At 40.4% G+C, this 19306-nt stretch overlaps 1 protein-coding gene across 2 annotated transcripts in view; it reads left to right on the top strand.

The window, feature by feature from the left end:
• The first annotated feature begins 435 nt into the window (after positions 1-435).
• Positions 436-19306, top strand: part of LOC131231215 (LEC14B homolog) — an 82111-nt gene continuing 63240 nt past the window's right edge. The window contains exons 1-5 of one of the 2 annotated variants that reach the window (XM_058227332.1): positions 489-559; positions 1823-1915; positions 4236-4828; positions 4950-5069; positions 11768-11845. In XM_058227332.1, coding sequence (XP_058083315.1) covers positions 4400-4828; positions 4950-5069; positions 11768-11845 — 627 coding nt within the window. In that variant the 5' untranslated portion in view covers positions 489-559; positions 1823-1915; positions 4236-4399. Of the gene's footprint in view, positions 560-1822; positions 1916-4235; positions 4829-4949; positions 5070-11767; positions 11846-19306 lie in introns of both variants that reach the window. The other variant, XM_058227333.1, reaches the window with a different exon arrangement.

The following is a 19306-nucleotide window of genomic DNA, read 5'->3' on the forward strand; positions in this document are numbered from 1 at the left end:
TCAGGACCCGATCATCCCCTACCAAAACTCCAAACTCCAGATGCAAAGGAGAAATGATCAGATAGCATGGCTGTATCATTTCTTACGATACCTTCGCCTTTTGCAGAGAACCTTCAACGTTTTTAGAATATCCTATCCGTTCAAAACGTGGGACACATGATTATTATTATATGATACAAAAATCACTCCAATAAAAACACATACCGATAGCAATGTCAACATCCATGGATATCCTACGGTATGATTTATTCTATTGGTGTGGTCCATATAACATCGTATCTGAATAATTATCATATCATTTAATCTTCATTGTTTTAGAAAACATTATCACGGTCAGATATTATACATATATGACATGTCCATGGAATTGAAGTGCTGTATCGTAACTTAAGATACAACCGCTGTACCTGGTCTTGTCTCATTTCTTCTACATCCGTCAGCATACAATCACCAACCCAAACCCTGCAGAAATCTCTCTCTCTCTCCCTCCCTCTCTCTCTCTCTCTCGGGAAACGAGGAAAATTGAAGATTCCGTTCCGTCGATTTCATCACGTGGAAGGTTTACGGCAAATCCCCAACTTTCCGATTATTACAATTTCGTCCTTCTATTTCGCAATTCAACATCTACGAGGATTAGAATGCAAATAATTCATCTTTCTCTCACTCACTCCTCAGTAGCCGAATTGTTTTGTTGAATTTATTGATATATGAATTCCACATTCTTTGATGCATACACCTCTTTTTAGTTCTTCTTTTGATGGTAGAGTTGTTTGTTTTGGTCTGATTCTATCACCAAAAGCAGGCAAGGGGTGTATGTATTTAAAAAAATTGGGGTATTTTAATTTTCACTTCCCTTTTGTGGATGACGTGTCTATCACATGTACCGTTGATCATGCCTCTCGCGTACTAATGATCGATCCTCAACATTTCTATCCATAGTGAGATATCTCATTCTTGGCGATTTTTCGGGAGATTTTCATATTTTGAGGGTTTTTTCTGGATATTTTTAGGAAATCTTACCAAAGCTAAAGAAATTTTACAAATAACAATCTAATTAATATGGAATTTACATTCTGGTACCTTTATCCAAAAGGTTTTCAAACAGGTAGCTGATTAATCGGTATTATTATCGTTCGACTACCTTCCGTTACAATTCTTTTCATGGCCGGTTGGGTGGGCCCCATCGTGATGTTTATGTAAAATCCATACTGACCACCAGGTGTGTCACCTCATGTTAGGCTAGGGGCAAAAAAATTCAGCTTCATCTGTGATTCATGTGGAGCACATGATTGGAAACAGTGTACAGGGCAATGATTGCCCTCCGAACTGTTTCCCTTGGTATGGCCTACCTGAATCATGGATGGGCCTGACTTATCTGTGTGGCATCTAATGGTTGGAGTGGATTTTATATAATCATCACGGTGGGCCATGTAAAAATCAAGGGTGGACATCTCTCCCAACTGTTTTCTTTGGTTGTGGCCCACCTGAATCGTGGGTTATACTAACTTTTTTTTTTTTCCTGGATTTGGGCCTAAAGTAGGATGCATCTAATCGTCGGAGTAGATGTTACATAGGCATCATGGTGGGCCCCTCCAAAATCAAAGCCCCGTGCATCCCTCCGTAAACGTACACATAGTATTAACAAAAAAAATGCCTTGCATGGGGCAACTCTTGATTTTGATGGGACCACCTTGATGTTTATGTAAGATCAACTCCTACCATTAGATATTTAGTATTATACAATGTTTCAAATATTGATGATATCGGCCGATATATCTCACGATATATCTTATATCCCACCTGTGTGATACGAAATGTGCAGGTACTGACGTTATATCCCACGATATATCTTGTATCCCACCTGTGTGATACGAAATGCACGGGTAGTACCGATTTGTCCAACATGCTTGATTTGGTGAGCAGCATTTTCAATTTTCAATCTATTTTTTGTTGAAATTATGTTAAATTAGTGTCAAATAGTTACAAATTCATTGGTTCTTCATGTTTTGCATGAAAAATCATGGAGTTCTAGAGCTTTGATCTCGATATCCATTGGTTCTTCGTGCTCTCCATGTTTTTTTTTGAAATTTTACTTCAACTAGCTATCAATTGAGAATAATTTCGAAGTATTTAGGAGTGTTTGATGAAATGATCATCACATAAACTCTAAATGTTATGCATTTAATTTGAATATAGTTCATATCCAGAAGCCAATACCAACGGCAGTAGAGAAAGACCGCATTAGTTCAGTCAGATAACACATAACTTAAGACCCTATATAAAGGAAACCTATTACGTACACTTCTTTTTTGAGATGTTATGATTTAAAATGTGTATTAAGGTCATTTTTTAACAATCCCTGAAGTTTCATTGAAAAATTCAACCATTTTCCAAATGTTTTCCCATGTTTCTCAAAAAGTGAGATAAATTACCCAATACAAACAATATATCCCGTGCGATAACCGATATGTATTTGTATCCTAAGGACGCGATACGTAACCATTACTGATATTTTGAACACTGGTACCATATGAGACCCGGAGGCAAAAAACAAGCAAATGTGTGATTTTGGTGGGACACACCAAAGGAAAAAATTGGGAGACGGATGCCCACCCTTGTTTTTTACAAGGCCCATTGTGATAATTATATGAAATCCACTCCAATCATTTAGATTCCACACAAACATTTAGGCCCGTGTCCAAAAAATCATACCCATCTATGATTCACATGGGACACTAATGGAAACAATGTGGAAGGCGAGCATTGTCCTACATTGTATCCAATCATGTGGTCCACCTGAATCACGAATGGAGCTGATTTTTGGGCTCTTGGCCTAACATGGGGTGACTCACTTGATGGTCGGGGAATTTTACATGCCACCCACCCATTTTCTCTCATGGTCGCCGTTACGGAAGGTAGTGGAATGATAATTATATCAATTAATGAGGTATCTTTTTGAAAAAGGCACCAGAATGTAAATTCTACATTAATTAGGTAGTTTTTGAAAAATTCCTAAATATTTATATGGTGAAGGTTTGTATTTATGTGTAGAGTTTTCTTTGTCTCACATTGGATAGGGAGAGACCTGTTTAGACCATTATATGTAGACCTTATCCCTTAGGTTTGTGAAGCAAACCAAAGAGAGGGAATTATGTGGGGACTTCAAGAAATTTTCTGTGTTGCTCGTTCTAGGTTCCAAAAAAGAGATAACAACGAGCATTTAATTTTTTCTCTCTCCTTTTTTTAATCGATCTCCTCTTGCTTGGCAATTTGAGATATGGCAAGTTTTTGTTTGTTAGGGTCCACATTGGTTGTGCACCTCAATTGAGTCATTGATCATGTTGAGAGCTATACAATATTGCAAGTTTTTGTTTGTTGGGGTCCAAATTGGGTGTGCACCTCATTTGAGTCATTGATCGTGTTGAGAGCGATTGCTGTGACCTAGTGCATCATTAGATCTACTTCCAAATCTACAAGTGGAGATTAATTGATCTCCTCTTGCTGCGGCTGATATAATGTTTTTTTTTTTGGTTTTGTTTTTAAAGGTCGTTATGGCCCATATCATAATAGTAATGAGCCACGATGTAAAAATCACAGCAATCAGATGACCCTTGGCATCCGATCAATAGCATGGAAAGGAGAACCAAAATAGCTCCAATCATAATCTTGAAAAACATCTCTACTGGATAGGTCCCACTCTACATTGCTTATGATTCCAAAACTAGCACTTTGGTTTGATAAGTCTAACCATGTGATCTATTACTTGTAAACAACGGACGGTTGTAAAAAATTGGCCCCATTCAAAGGGTTGGGATCATCCGATTGGTGTGATTTTTTCATGGCGCATGTGTGTGGACTGAAATTGGGAGAGGTTTTGTTTTGGGGAGGTGGGATGGTTACATGATTGTTAGCATCGCTTTTGTATCCTGACGTCTTGAAACAATGGACTTACGTTGGTTTTAATCCATGAGCTTGTTTTTCTTAAAACAATGGACTGACGCTGGTTTAATCCATGAGCTTGTTTTTCTTAAAACAATGGACTGACGCTGGTTTAATCCATGAACTTGTTTAAGTAATTTTTTTCTTTTTACATGATTGTTAGCATCGCTTTTGTATCCCGATTTCTTAAAACAATGGACTGACGTTGTTTTAATCTATGAACTTATTTAAGTTGTTCTTTTTTTTTTTTCTGTACATTTCTTTTCTTGTTTATAACTAATTTTCTTTTGAAACAGGTAAGGCATTTGAATACTGCAACAATTGACAGCTTCTGCCTACTTAATACTTGCCAAGGGCAGGCTGGCATGGTTGGGTTCCAATTGTTTGCATAACCAAATAAGAGTACTGAGGCTCCAGCTCCACGGCTATCTTTGACAGAGATGTGTTAGTTTAGATTGACATGCACACAACGGTTGGTGCTGCTGCAATTGATGATATGGGTCAAGCAATAAGTAGACCGGAAATAGATTCTGACATGAGTGACAGACAACGCACTGTCGATGGAACTGGTGTCAGTCAAAGAAGCCACGAACAACTACCTGCTCTTGATCATGAGATTTCTCATCTCACTAAGTTCAGATCTGCACCCAGTGAAATGATCCATATAGTTGCCCCATCTCTGCACAACGTGCCTATTTCGACTGTGAGGATGTTGTCTGCGAGAGAAGCTAATTATTCTGGGAAGGGGAGGTTCTCTTTTGCAGATTGTTGTCATGTTGCCAGCAGATATTTGCCCATCAATGGTCCAACCCAAGTGGATTCTATGAACAGCCGAGCATATGTCTCTCAGTTTTCTGCTGACGGGACTCTTTTTATTGCTGGGTTTCAGGTACTGGCTGCCTCATCCGTTTCAAACATGTGATTGATTTCATAAAAAAAAAAGAAAGATTAAATGACTGATCTATTACAGCTGAAAATATGATCTGTCAATTGTTCTTTGTTTTAAACAGGGCAGCCACATCAGGATGTATGATGTTGATAACGGGTGGAAAGTTAAGAAGGACATTCTTGCCAGGAGCTTGAGATGGACGATTACTGATACATCCCTTTCACCAGATCAACGTTATCTTGTATGTCTTTACCACTTCTTAGATGCACTTATATGCATGATGTGTCATTTGTATGGACAATCTGGACTGAACCAAAGTCACCTTTTACCTGTTTTTATGGTCCCATGCATTCATTGTGTTATACTGTACCATATATCAAATTAGGGAATGTGCTGCCAAGGTGGGTAACATTTTATCACTAGCCAATCATAGGTCTGCCCTCTCTACCAAGGCTTTTTTTGGTTCGACCAGTAATTGCCAAGGTACCTGGTGGGCCCAACATTGATTAGCCATGTCCCAAGGTATCCCCCATCAGATGATCATGATGTTCAATTGGTGGAGTATAAATGGACAGTTTAGCCACTGATCCAAATTCAGAGAAAAAGATCCGCTGATCCTGTAGGCAAGCTTTTTCCAATGGGAGATGTTTTTGGAACATGACCTGTTCATAATAGGTCCCACCAAAAAAACATTCTCGATCAGACAAAGGTGTGGCCATGGCTGAATGAAAGATGTGGGCCAACTTCTTTAAGGGCCTAGTGGCTGTAAGAGGGGACATGATATGGTTCCACATGAACAGTGAAAGTTCTATAGAATGCACATGATTGTGTGATTTCAAATGCTTAGGTGGTTCATTTCATGTGTATTTTCTTCCCTTTCTGTGTACCTAGTCTCTCTCTAAACACACGTATGTTAGTGTCCCTCTCCAATGTCCAAACACACATATACACACTGTCCACTCACATCATCTTGTCATCTTTTCTGAAGAGCTGAACACCAACTGTCTGGGTTTCCTTCTTAGCTCTAGGAAAATTCCAGAATTCTCACTGCATTATTTGAGGATCCTTACAGAAACCTAACTATCGTCAATCATGCAAAAGTATGATGTGAGCTTTTATAAATCCATGGCATGAAATTTCTTATGATGCCCCATTGTATGTTACTCTATAAAGGCTAGTTTTAAACATATCTATGACCCTGGTTCAATCTAAGGCGGCACCATTCTGAAGTGAATTGCCATGGACTCTCTCCAGCTGACATGCCATTTATGTTATTGGAACATTTGGTTATATAACTTAATAAGTTCTTTTATTAAAGGCATCCTCAATCTGGTAAGTATTATGTTGATATGTTCTAGGTGAGGTCTAAGCATGCCAAGCAATCCCTTTGTAAAGTTCTTCAATGGTTTGTTAACCAGCCTGCTTAATTTATCATGCGTGCACTTTTTGACTTTGAATGCTATAATCTTATCGGTCAATGAGTGTAAGATAAATGCCTCCTGATTTGACTTTTGATAGCTTGGCATGTTAGTTTCAACAATACATACAGACACTATGTAGAGGGATACGGGAACATAGCTATGATTCTTGATTTCTCAAAATCCCAGATGCATATAGAGATACCATGGTCTGGAAAATCGTCCAATACGACTCAGTATCTTCTGATTTATATTGGGTTTGGTACAAAATGAAACGAATTGCCACACCGATATAGGACTGAGTCATGCTGACCCCCATTCCCTGAACGACAGCTCAGTTTTTATTTAAGAAACCAAGCAAACAAAAGCAACAACTGAAAACAAAATGGAAGAGGATAAGAAGTCATCAAACCCAATACGAGAGAGATCCCTCCCATCAACACCTATCTATTTGTTCCAACCTACAATAGACAAAAGCTTTATGACCCACAGCCCTATTAACGACCCTTCTCTCTATTTGGAATGTTACTTCCTGTAACATGCTATTTATATATTTAACTTTATGCTTCCAACTTAAAGCACTTGAGATTGACCCATTCTATTGCTTTTAGTTTTGTTAAACAATGTACTTTTGTAAGCCTTTCTAGGATGCCGAGCTTAAGGAAACTATTAAAATTTTCTTAGTTTTTATGTAAAACTTCTTACAACAGAGTTTGCTAATTCCAAACGGCCCATGGAGCCCTGCCAATCCACATGAAGACACACATGCCAAAATGGGATCACTTGCATAGGATGAGCTTTCATCTTGTTGAAAACAATATTTAGATCTTCTGCCAAAACAGTCACACCATTTGATTCCTCAGGAGGGCCACAATGTGTGAACTGACAGTTACAATTATTTTTCTGGCTGTCCATTTGTTCTTTGTGCTGTGACCCACCTGAGGTGTGCCTACCTGTAGATGGGCAGGTGTGTGGAATTCTCAAATCTCCTTTAAACGTTCTTCATATGTATAAATTTATAATGTGTGTATGTATGTATCACACACAACTAGTTGGATGATAATGTTATTGACCAACCACTGCTAATTGCTTGTCCTATATGTGTATGACGTCTAAACCAACCAAAAGGTTCAGCCTAACATGAATATCACCTAGTGCCAAAATCAGGCTAGTCAACTCATAAGATTAGACACACATGTACTTTGGACCAGATCGGTGGTTTTCCATTGTTTTTTATTGATAGAGTGAGGGTATCTTGTAATGGGTGGTCCTGCTGACCACCATAGTTTTTCAGAATATGTTATTGCAATAAGTAAAGAGAGGAGAGAAGGGAAACCCTAATCTGAGCTGCTTGTGTTGACCACAGCATCACCACATTTTGCGGCTGCACATTTTGTCTAGCTTGCATTGACAGACCATCGCATTGCGTTGCCCTTCTCTACCAACGAGCTACTGTACAGCCCCCTAGAGCTGTACATGAACTGAGTTAGCTTGGTTAGCTCGCTCGACTCGACTTGAAAAAGCTCGATTCGACTCGGTTCGAAACTGAGTTTGAGCCAAGTCGAGTTGATTTTTTGAGCTTGAAAAAATTTCGAGCTGAGCTCGACTTGACTCGGATCAAACCCCAACTCGAATCGAACTCGGTTCGAACCAGTTCGGTGACTTGGTTATTTTGATATTGATGTTGCTCTGCAATGTTTGATGAAATGACTTAACGAAGTGTCGGGTGGTGGCGAGGAAGGTATGGATATGAAACAAATACCCTTGTATTTTGATTTTTATGTTGCCTACTGAGTGTTTGATGAAATACCTGTAAACCGATGCTGTTGTTTTACATTCCGTGAGAAATTGAAGGTGCACTCCATGTGTTTGAGAAAATGCCGCAGAGGCTCGATCTTGGCTTGAACTTGGCTTGAACTGGCCCGAGCTGTTGACCGAACCGAGCCAACCTGGCCAGTCAGGCTCGAGGACCAAGTCGAGCCGAGTTCGAGCTGGGGTCTGCTAGTGGCCGAGCAGCTCGACTCGGTTTGACTCGTGTACACCTCTACAACCCACAAGTGGCTACGGCCATTGATTACCGTCGTCACAATCTTAGCAGCCCTTGCAACCACCATCAAGGGCAGAGCCTTGTCATCACCCAACTGACGGCCGACTTCAATTAGATTGTTAGCAAGCCCATTTTGTCATCACTAGAATGTATTCGACAACAAATCTTGCACGCCTGATCACACTGCCACCATCCAATTTGCAGCACCCGCCACCTTCTATTCGTCGCCACGAATCTCGTGGCCCATCTTTGTCAGAATCGAACACTATAGTCATTGCTATAACCCCCAGTACTGAATCCCTCTCTCATTCAATTGTTTTGTAAAAGGTAAGAGGCCAGAGAAGGAGAGAACCAGCTGAGAGTTTTTTTTTTTTTTTGCATGTGTGAGTTCACCACTATTTTTCTTTGCACCATTTAACTGTAGCTTGCACTTGACAAAACAAGCGAGCCATCCAGCCCATCTAATCATCATCATCATTGAGTTTGTCTAGTCCATACTCCTGTAATCCAATGCTTCCCTTGCTACTTTTACCGCCCAACTGGCATGCTTGTTTAGACCGGTTGATATGTATATGGAGACTAATGGGAAATTGGATGATCAGGGGGAGTTGTTTGATGACTCAGGTTGATACAGGAAGATGGTTGGAAAGCTGATTATATTACAATCACTTGACCAAATATTGCATTTGCCATCCGCATTGTGGGTATTAGTGTTTTAAATTGCAAATAGTGTGTAGTGTAACGTTCACCCCTCTAAAGCGCGAGGTGTAAGCTACATAGCGTGTAGTGTAAGCTACACACTACTTCTAGATTTTTAATCAAGGTTGCGCTTGGTTGCACCAATTTCATGATATTCACCAAAATAGATTGCTTAATAATGAAGTTTAACAAAATTTCATGATATTTAGTGCAACCAAGTACAACCTAAAGTAATAGGAAAAGATAATACTTAAGTATAAAGGTAAAGAAAGAGCAATGAAACTGATTTAGTATTATTACTTATATCATTTTTCCTAAAAACATTGAAAAGATTAACTAATTTTGATAGAAAATAGAAAAATGTAACAATCATTAAAAACATTAATTGATTTTAATGTTGTAGTGAAAAATAACTTGTAATGTGAGCTGCATAGCATGTAGCGTAGCCTTTATAGCATATAGCGTATGCAAATTATCATGTAGCATAGGCTATGTGTGACTTAAGCTATTTTCATGAGCTATGTAGTGTTAAGGCTAAGCTATGCTACATAGCGTAAGCTACACACTACATAGCGCGGCTATTTAAAACATTGGTGGGTATATACATGCACTAGCTGAGAGTTCCACATTGGATTGCAGTTCTTGAGATTGTCAAATATCCAAAGAACTAGCCAAGGTCTCTTATATCAGGCTAATAGTCATCTTTAGGTAGAGACATTTGCTGATGTTGATTGAGCAAGGTTCTACTTAAGGATGCTGTATTTTTAGTGGAGGGTATTTGATCACTTGGAAGAGTAAGAAGTAGAATGTAGTGGTAGGTCCCATTATAGAGGCCAAGTACTGAGCCATGGGCCATGTTGCTTGTGAGCTCTTAAGGTTCAAGTTCTTATAGGAGCTTCAATTATTTGCAGGTGGTCTTAAGATGTTCTATTGCGATAACTAAGCAGCGGCCCACATTGCAAATCATCCAGTCTTTCATGAGAGGACTAAGCACATAGAAGTGGCTGCCATTTCATCTGAAAGAAGATTGCTTCCAAGGATATTACCACCGCCTGTATTCAGTCCAATCATAGATTGTAGATATGTTCACCTACGTCTTACCATATGCACACTTTTCTTTACTTGGTTTTAAGTTGGGCATGACCGATATCTATGCTCCAACTTGAGGGGGAGTATTAGAGTGATGGTATATTGTATTGGGTGGTCATGTGAACCACCATAGTTTTTTGGAATATCTTATTACTATAAATAGAGGAGAGAGGGGGAACCATAATCCTAATTAATCTCAATTAATTTAATCACATCTATGTTGTGACCCACCTGATGAGTGCATTGGCCGGATTTTTGCACTAGGTGTTGTTCATGGTAGGCCAACCTTTTGGACGGGTTGGATGTTATAGACACTTGACACATTGACATTGAGGCACTAGTTGGACAGTAACTCTATCATTTAGGCACTAGTTGGATGACTAGTTGGACAGTAACTCTATTGCCCAACTAGTTTTGTGGGCCCCTCTCTCTCTATACACACCCATGTCTACACATACACAGGGGGAGGGGGAGGGGATGTGCTTGCCAAGCCCACAAGCATGTATAAGGTTGTCCATGATTCCATCTACATGCCACCACATGTGCGGGCATGAGATCCAAGCCATCCACAAGTTGGGTCCCATACATTGGATGCCCTGGATAAAAAAGCACGGCAGTCTACTCATCAGGTGGCACATAGTTTACAAAACAAATAGGTGGATGAGGAAAACTTGGCCAAGTTTTTCTAAGCTATCCACCTGTTTCTAGCATTATGGCACATTTGATCAGTTGGGCATCCTGATTCTTGGTCTACACATGTACATAATGGGACCAATTTGATGGACGGCTTCCATCTCAAGTCCATATGCAATGAAGGCACATGTGGATGCATGTACATGGGTGGCCTTGTATGTTTTTTCCACTGTCATTGCCGGTCCAAAGCCCAGATATATTAAACTCCACGCTCCACACTTGTATTTTGTTATTTATCAGCGGATATAAATTATTTTCTATCGTATGGTCCACCTGATGAGTGGATTGGACTGATTTCAGTATGAGGGGATCCTCGTGGATTGGATGTGTTGGATGTCGCACACACGTGACAGGTTGGAAATCTGGAGTTTAATTCAAGTTGAATGTTTTATATATAGACACACACATGCATACATATATTCATATATTACACACACATGTATACATACATTCACACACGCCTATATCATCGTCATCATCATCATTATCATCTAAGCCTTATCCTGATTAATTGTGATCAACTACGCAAATCTTGTTCTGCCATTCCACTCTATATTTGTAGTTGTGATTAGAAAATAAAAGAAATTGTTAGGATTAGGTTAAAATTTAAAAAAAAAACTGATACAAAAGGTTATGGTCAAAACATACTTCAATGTATCCTGCAAATATTGGTACCATATTGGTTCTGTATTATGTCCAACACGATACACTGAGCTTATACAGGTATATATGGGTATAATAGGTGTGTTTCTGCTACTCAATCTTAAATATATCAAATAGGCCATGTTATGATATGAAATGTTTCATCTATAAATTTAACTTGTAAGTATATGTTATGTTAATGCATTTGTTAGATATATCATGTGTTTCTGTTCATATTGTATCAGTCTTGGTTATATACATTTTTGTTGTTGGTTGGGATTGCCTTTCCATGGTTGATATAATTATTGTTTAACTGTTTCATTTCAATATTTTTCCTGCTTTAAATTGCAGGTTTACTCCAGCATGTCACCTATCGTGCATATTGTCAGTGTGGGAACCCCGGGAATAGAGTCTCATGCAAACATCAATGTATGTATGCTGTTTACCTTATACGAAGTAGTCAATGAACATGCATCCATCTATATCAATGAAACTAGTGTTCTATCAGATAATTATGTTTACTGAAATTTTAACATCTGTTGGGAGGGTTTAAAGGTTCTGGATTAATGGAATTACTTGTTAGAAAATATAGAAAATTTCCCTAAGGCATGATGTTACGGTGTAAGACCAACTCGGAGTCTTTTAACGTACCCCCACCCATAGATTTGGATTGGGATCATCATAATAAAGATGAGCTTACTCATTATCGATAATAAATTTGAGAGAGATTGAGGTCAATTGAGGAAGCTCTCTCTATTGAGATCTATCGTGAAGATGAACTTACTCATGATCACTAATAAATTCGAGAGGGATCGAGATCAGTCAAGGAAGCTGATCTAACTCATGATCGGTGATCATCATCATCTAGGTCTTATTAAACTAATTGGTCGGCTACATGAATCCTTTTCCACCATTCCACTCTATCAAGGGCCATAACGTCAATTATGCCATAGATCATCAAGTTTTTTCTTACTACCTCCACCCTTGTCCTATTGGGCCTTCCCTTTGCCCTTTCAGAGTTGTCAACTTCTACCAATTAACTCCTAACTGGCATAGTTCTTGGTCTCCATTGCACATGACCAAACTCTCTAAATCTACTTTCCTTCATCTTATTACCTATCAGTGTAACTCCTGAGAAGCATTTTAAATATTGGCAATATTACTGATAATATCACTAATATAATCAGTATCGCTTGGTTAGTGATGCTGAAACTGTTAGTAGTTTAAACATTTTCAAATATTATCAATATTTTCGATCATATCGATGATATTTGGTGATATTATTGACATTTTGAAAAGAATCCCTTTTAAAAGTTCGCTATTGTTGTCTGTCGGTGATACGATAATATCCCCATACTTGGGAAACATCTGTAAATATGTGGAAATAGAAAAACAATTGAGAAGAAAAAAAACTCAAAAAATCACCCTTTTTTTTTATATAAAAAATTTGTTCCTTAGGTGATTTCGATCAATCTTAGTTTTTATTGAATCAAAGTTTGGATTTGGGGAGAAATCTCGACTTGAAACAAAGACGGGCCAGAACTCAAAGGCGACAAAAAAATCCATAGAAACTTGTTGGTGATGGGGGACATCACACGCACATGCACGCCCCCCTACGCACGTACGCAAGGAGGAGGGCCCCACCATCGATTTGGTTTGATGACGACGTTTTCTAGCTAGGGGACTGTGTTTTGGTTCCTTGGAGTGGACCTGATCGTCATGTGAATCCCACCATGGGATCTCATGATCGTGGCCCACTATTCGAGATGATTTAGTACTTTGGGTTTTGCATGTTATTGTTATTAGGAATATCATGGACGGTTTAGATTGCTTTGATTAGTTGTTATTTTTGACTACTTCATCTCCAAGTAATAGGGTGGCACATGGCGCGAGTTTTAGGGTATATGATTTTATTATAAATAGGCACCCCTTGTAGTTTTTTTTTTCTCATTGAAGATTAAATAAAATTTATGCATTTTCCTGCTCCTCCCCGAGTTACGAAAGTCTAATTGGGTGTGAAACCCTCCCTTCTTCGAAGGGCTAACTACCATGGTGCGAAGCCACACCCATCCCGATTCGCCTCCATCTTTTACCATCCATATTCCGCTTCTCCTACAGTCATTCCATTTGCAAATTCATCATTATTTTGCAGCCATTCTTTCTCTACTGCAGATTTCTGGAATCTGGCCCTGCGGGAGGGCTGAAACTACGGTGGAGCACCATGCCCGGACCGTACCTCAGATCAGGCCGAAACTTGGGGGGTTTGTAGCCCAGCCTTGGCCGACCAGCCCCAAGGAGGGGGTTTTTGGGTTCGTGGGCCCCACGCACGTGTGGATAGCCCTTAGCACACTGCGTCAGGCCTGACCTGTTGTCTACACGTGCGGGCTAGCTTCAGGTTCACTTTCTCCTCTTTTTCACTCCTCTCTTACTTGATTTCCCTAACCCTAACCCTAGATTGTTTTAAATTCTAATTTCTTTACCCCTTTTTCCAACCCTAGGGTTTCTCGAATTGAAACTTGTGAATCCCTTAGATTGGGGAAAATATTCTTGTGCACGTGCAGTTGAATCTACTCTCCTTTGAGCATTGTTTGGTCTATAACTTAAATTGATCCAGCCTTAGCATGTATAGGCCTGGACCCGCATAGATTCCCCTTGTTGAGTGCTTGACTTTATGTGGGATGTGGAATTTTGTGTGATTGTTTCTGAACTAGTATGATCTAAAGCCTGAAATCTTGCATAGCATGTTTAAATTTTCATGTCCTACATCAAATTTGGTATCAAAGCTTAGGGTTCTTATAGGGTAATGCATTGCATATTTAGGGTTTGGTCTATTTACGTTTAGTTTGCATTAACTCTCATCATAGAGTCTTGTAGGATCATTTAATCTCATTTAAACGCATATAGTTGTGTTTAGAGCTGGGCAAAACAGACCCGATCCGGTGGATCCGACCCCACCAGACCCGATCCGACCCAATCAGAACCGAACTGACGGTCTGGATCGGTGCGGATCGGGTAACCCCATCTAGATCCGATAATTTTTCGGGTCGAGTTCGGATTGGCCATGATCCGACCTGACCCGAAAACCCGATCCGAATGGATCCGGACCTATCTGATCCTACCCGATCCGGAGTTGTTCTTATTGAAATTTCTATTTTTTCCCATAATATGGTCTGCTTGAGCTTTGAATATGCATCAATTTTGGGTTCAACGACTAAAATGATCTGCAAAAAAGAATAGACGACGTGGATAAACCATCTGCAGTCAAGGTGGGCCCCAACAGAGTTTAGGGTGTACAAATGAAAGAAGATTTGCTGGTGTACTGCACAGTAGACAGAGACAGGCAGACAGCTATGTACATAGCTGGCGGAAGCGGATTGCGTACTGATTAACTCAGTACCCTTAACGTACTGAGTAAACTGTGTGGGGTCCACTGTTATTTATTTATTTTATCCACTCCGTTAATCCATATTAATAGATAATTTTAGGACTAGATCCCAAAAATGAAGCAAATTAAAATCTCAAAATGGACCACACTATAGGAAACAGTTTGATTGAACCTCTACCATTGAAAATTTTTTGGAGGCCAAAGATGTTTTGGGTCAAGTTGATGTTTGTGATTTCTCTTCATCCATGTCTTTGTGATCTTATGAACAGGTTGGATGACAAATAAAAATTAATTTGGACCCTAGGAAGATTTCAACAGTGGAAATCATAATTCCACACTGTTTCCTGTGTAATGGTCCACTTGAGCTTTGGATTCACTTCAATTTTGGTATCAACCCCTAAAATTATCAGTAAAAATGGATGGACGGTGTGGATAAACCACATAAATCAATAGTGGGCCCAACTGAGTTTACTCAGTACGATAAAAGCGTACTGAGTACGCAATCCGATTTCGTAGCTGGCTATGCACCTAGCTGTAGGTACGTGTCGTGCCAAGATGAACGAGCAATAACGCACCTCGAGCTGTGAGTTGTACGAACGGTTCAAAGGAGATCAAAGTTATATGGCCCACAGTGATGTATTTATTATATCTGCACCGTTCATATATATTTAGAAAACATTTTACAGCATTATCCAAAAAAATGGATCATATCCAAAGATCATCTGGACCACACCACAAATAGCAACGGAGAATAATTTTCACCTTTAAACAATTCGTAGGGCCCACCATAACGTTTATTTTCCATCCAATCTGTTCATAAGGTCACAAAGACCTGAATTAAGAAGAAAAATAAATTTGAAATCGATCCAAAACTTCTATTAGAGTGTGACCCCAAAAAGAGTTTCAATGATAGACGTTCAATCCCTACTACTTTTTTAAGTGTGGCCCACTCGATAGTTAAATCTATCTTATTTTTCGTCTTAAGATTTAAAACAAGCTTGCCAGCTGGATGGACGGTTTTGATATAACGCATACACCATGATCAGACCCTCTTCACTTGCTAATGTAAATACATTATACACCATTGATACGCACCACACTTTCGTTCACAACACGTTACCGTGCCTGGCTTTCACAGCATATAACCAGGTGCCTCGAACTCCGTGTTGTACGAACGGCTCAAAGGAGATTAACATGGCCCCCCAATGATGTATTTATCATATCCATACCGTTTACCCATTTTTAATGATTATTTTATAGCATTTGGAAAAAAAAACGAATCATATCTAAGGCTTAAATGGACCATACTGAAAATAGCAGCGAGGATAATGATATTCACTGTTAAAAAATTCAAATTCGAATAGGATTTTATCCAATCTGATCCGATCCGATCCGGTTTCCTTGACTGAGTCGGACTCGGATCGGGTCAGACCAACCGTGCATCGGATCGGTTCGGGTCAGATGTCTCGGACTCGACGTCGGATCGGATCGGATTCGAATCCACCCACGTAGATTTCGGACCGGATTGAGTTGAACCGAATCTGGTCCGACTCGGTCCGATGCCCATCTCTAGTTGTGTTAGAGGGTCTTTGAGTTGAGGAGTAGTTGTATTCCCACACGTACTGGTCACGGTTTTGGTTTGCACCCTACGCTAAATATGGAGCAATTGCAAGAATCAATGGACAAATTAACCCGACAATTTGAGTCTTTGGGTAAGCGCTTGGAACAATGTATTGACCATCGCCTTGAACAAATTAATGTGCGCGTTACCCAATTAGAGACCTCCGCCCAGGCAAACCCAACCATTGGGGAAGATGCCCAATCTCAGACAGGTGGTTAGGAGGATGGATCAAGGAATGGAGGTGGCTAAGGAATCAGTTATGGGTGTGCACCCGTGCACCCACGCCGCGAGAGACATCAAGACCACAATGACCCCGATGCACAACTCCTCAAGGGAGTGAGAGTAGATGCCTCTACGTTTGATGGCCACTTGGACCCTAAAGCTTTTATAGATTAGTTGGCGGATATGGACCATTATTTTGAGTATGATATGTTGGATGCTCGTCGAGTCCGATTCGCCAAGATGAAGCTTGTGGGCTAAGCAAAGAGGTTTTGGGCTACTGTAGAGCGAAAGAAAGAAAGGGCGAGGGAGCTCCCAATAGTCCATTGGGGAGAAATGAAAGAAACACTTAAGGAAAAATACCTCCATTTTTCTTACCACTTGAGGTTAGTTGAGGAATGGTAGTCTCTTCGACAGGGTTCCATGAGTATTGCTGAATACATCGAGAAGTTCGAAGAGTACTTGACCCGTTGTGAAATTGATGAGGACCCCGTACTCACCATTGCTCGATTTAAGATGAGCCTCCGTTCTGACATTAGGAGGGAGTTGCTTGCCAAGGACATAAACACGCTTGAATAGATGTATCAAGTAGTGTTGGAGGTCGAGCAATACCTCAAAGCATCTGTGGGAAGGCGGTTTGAGTCTCGTGATTTTGGCGCTAAGGCCAACCCTTCTGGGGACAAAACTGGCACTGGATATCAGTATAAGCCTTCCAGTAGCTTTCAGTCTAGGCCTAAGGATGATAAGGGTAAAGAAGTTATCGGATCTGGCTCGCGCAGAAGCGAGGTTACTAAGTGTTTTAGGTGTAAGGTGTTTGGTTACTTTGCCCACCAGTGTGGCATGAAAGAGGATACCAAGGTGTTCCTTATTGAGGGGCAAGTAGAAGTAGTGCCCCTAAAATGTAACGGTGAGGAGGAAGAATATGAGCCAGCAGAAGCCCTTAGTGATGGGGAAGAGGGAGCGCAAGAGTCTGTGACCCTTGCGATTATGCGTTGCGCCTTTATATAAGCAAAGAGTACCGACAATTGACGCTGCAACACGATCTCCGATACTAATACAAAATGTGGTGATAAGAGTTGCAAGATGATTGTGGATAGCGATAGTTGTGCGAACGTGGCATCAATTGGCACTGTAAGCCGTTTGGGCTTGAAACTTGAAGCCCATCCTCAACCCTATAGAGTGTCTTGGGTTGATGAAACTTTCATTCTAGTCTTGCACCATTGTCTTGTTCCTATTCAATTTGGATCATATAAAGACATTTTGGTGTGATGTTGTTTCTATTCAGTTTGGGACATATAAACCTAGGAATCCTATTGATCTTGTCCCTATATCCATAGGCCATCAGAGTCTGCAGAGTCTTTTGCGCATCACATTCATTCATTGCATCAAGAAATCAGGCGAAAGATCACTACTAGTAATGAACATTACAAATTTTCTGCAGACCAGCATAAACGTTTTAAGGAATTCAACGTAGGGGACTTTGTGATGGTCCGCATCAGGCCCGAGCGGTACCCTCAGGGAGCCGATCGTTAATTATGTGTGTAGCACTGGACCATTCAAAATTATAAAACGAAACGGTCTCAATGCGTATGTGGTAGATCTTCCACCTTCCATGAGAATTAGTTCCACATTCAATGTGGAGGATCTAGTTGCTTTTCAGGGGACCACTGATACATTGTCCGGCCTTTCGCCCAACCATCCCGATTCCCCAAACTTGTCCCTTGATTCATGACCTCTTCCCGACTATTCTTCCTAGCCTCTACCTCCCATACGTACCCTTCCCACACCCAGAAAGGAGATAGAGAATATTCTGGACCATCAAATAGTATCGACGTCGGACGGCGGGTTTCAGATGTACCTGGTTAAGTGGAAGTCACGGCCAGCTTCGGACAATACGTGGCTCACTGAGGAGGAGCTTCAGAGACTTGATCCTGACATCTTGGAGTGATTCAGGAGTTTTGTTTTGCTACTGACGAAATCTTTGCAGCCGGGGAGAGTCGATGGGGACATTACGCGCACACGCACGCTCCCTATGCCTGTACGTAAGGAGGGCCCTACCATCGATCTGGATCGATGGTGACGTCCAAAGGGGACCCCCTAACTAGGGGACTGTGTTTTGGTTCTTTGGAGTGGACTTGATCGTCATGTGAATCCCACCATGGGATCTCATGATCGTGGCCCATTATTCGAGATTATCTAGTACTTTAGGTTTTGCTTATTATTGTTATTAGGAATATCATGGACGGTTTAAATTGCTTTGATTAGTTGTTATTTTTTATTACTTCGTCTCTAAGTAATAGGGTGCACACATGGTGCGAGTTTTGGGGAATAAGATTTTATTATAAATAGGCACCCCTTGTAGTCTTTTTTCTCATTGAAGATTGAATAAAATTTCTGCGTTTTCCTACTCCTTTCTGAGTTATGAAAGCCTAATTGGGTGCGAAACCCTCCCTTCTTCGAAGGGCTAACTACCGTGGTGCGAAGCCACACCCATCCCGATTCGCCCCCATCTTCTACCATCCATATTCCGCTTCTCCTATAGTCCTTTCACCTGTAAATCCATCATTATTTTGCAGCCATTCCTTCTCTACTGCAGATTTCTGGTAGCCCTGCAAGAGGGCTGAAACTACGGCGGAGCACCATGACCGGACCGTATGTCGGATCA

This window comes from Magnolia sinica, chromosome 17, assembly GCF_029962835.1.
Source record: "Magnolia sinica isolate HGM2019 chromosome 17, MsV1, whole genome shotgun sequence".
Lineage (NCBI taxonomy): Eukaryota > Viridiplantae > Streptophyta > Magnoliopsida > Magnoliales > Magnoliaceae > Magnolia > Magnolia sinica.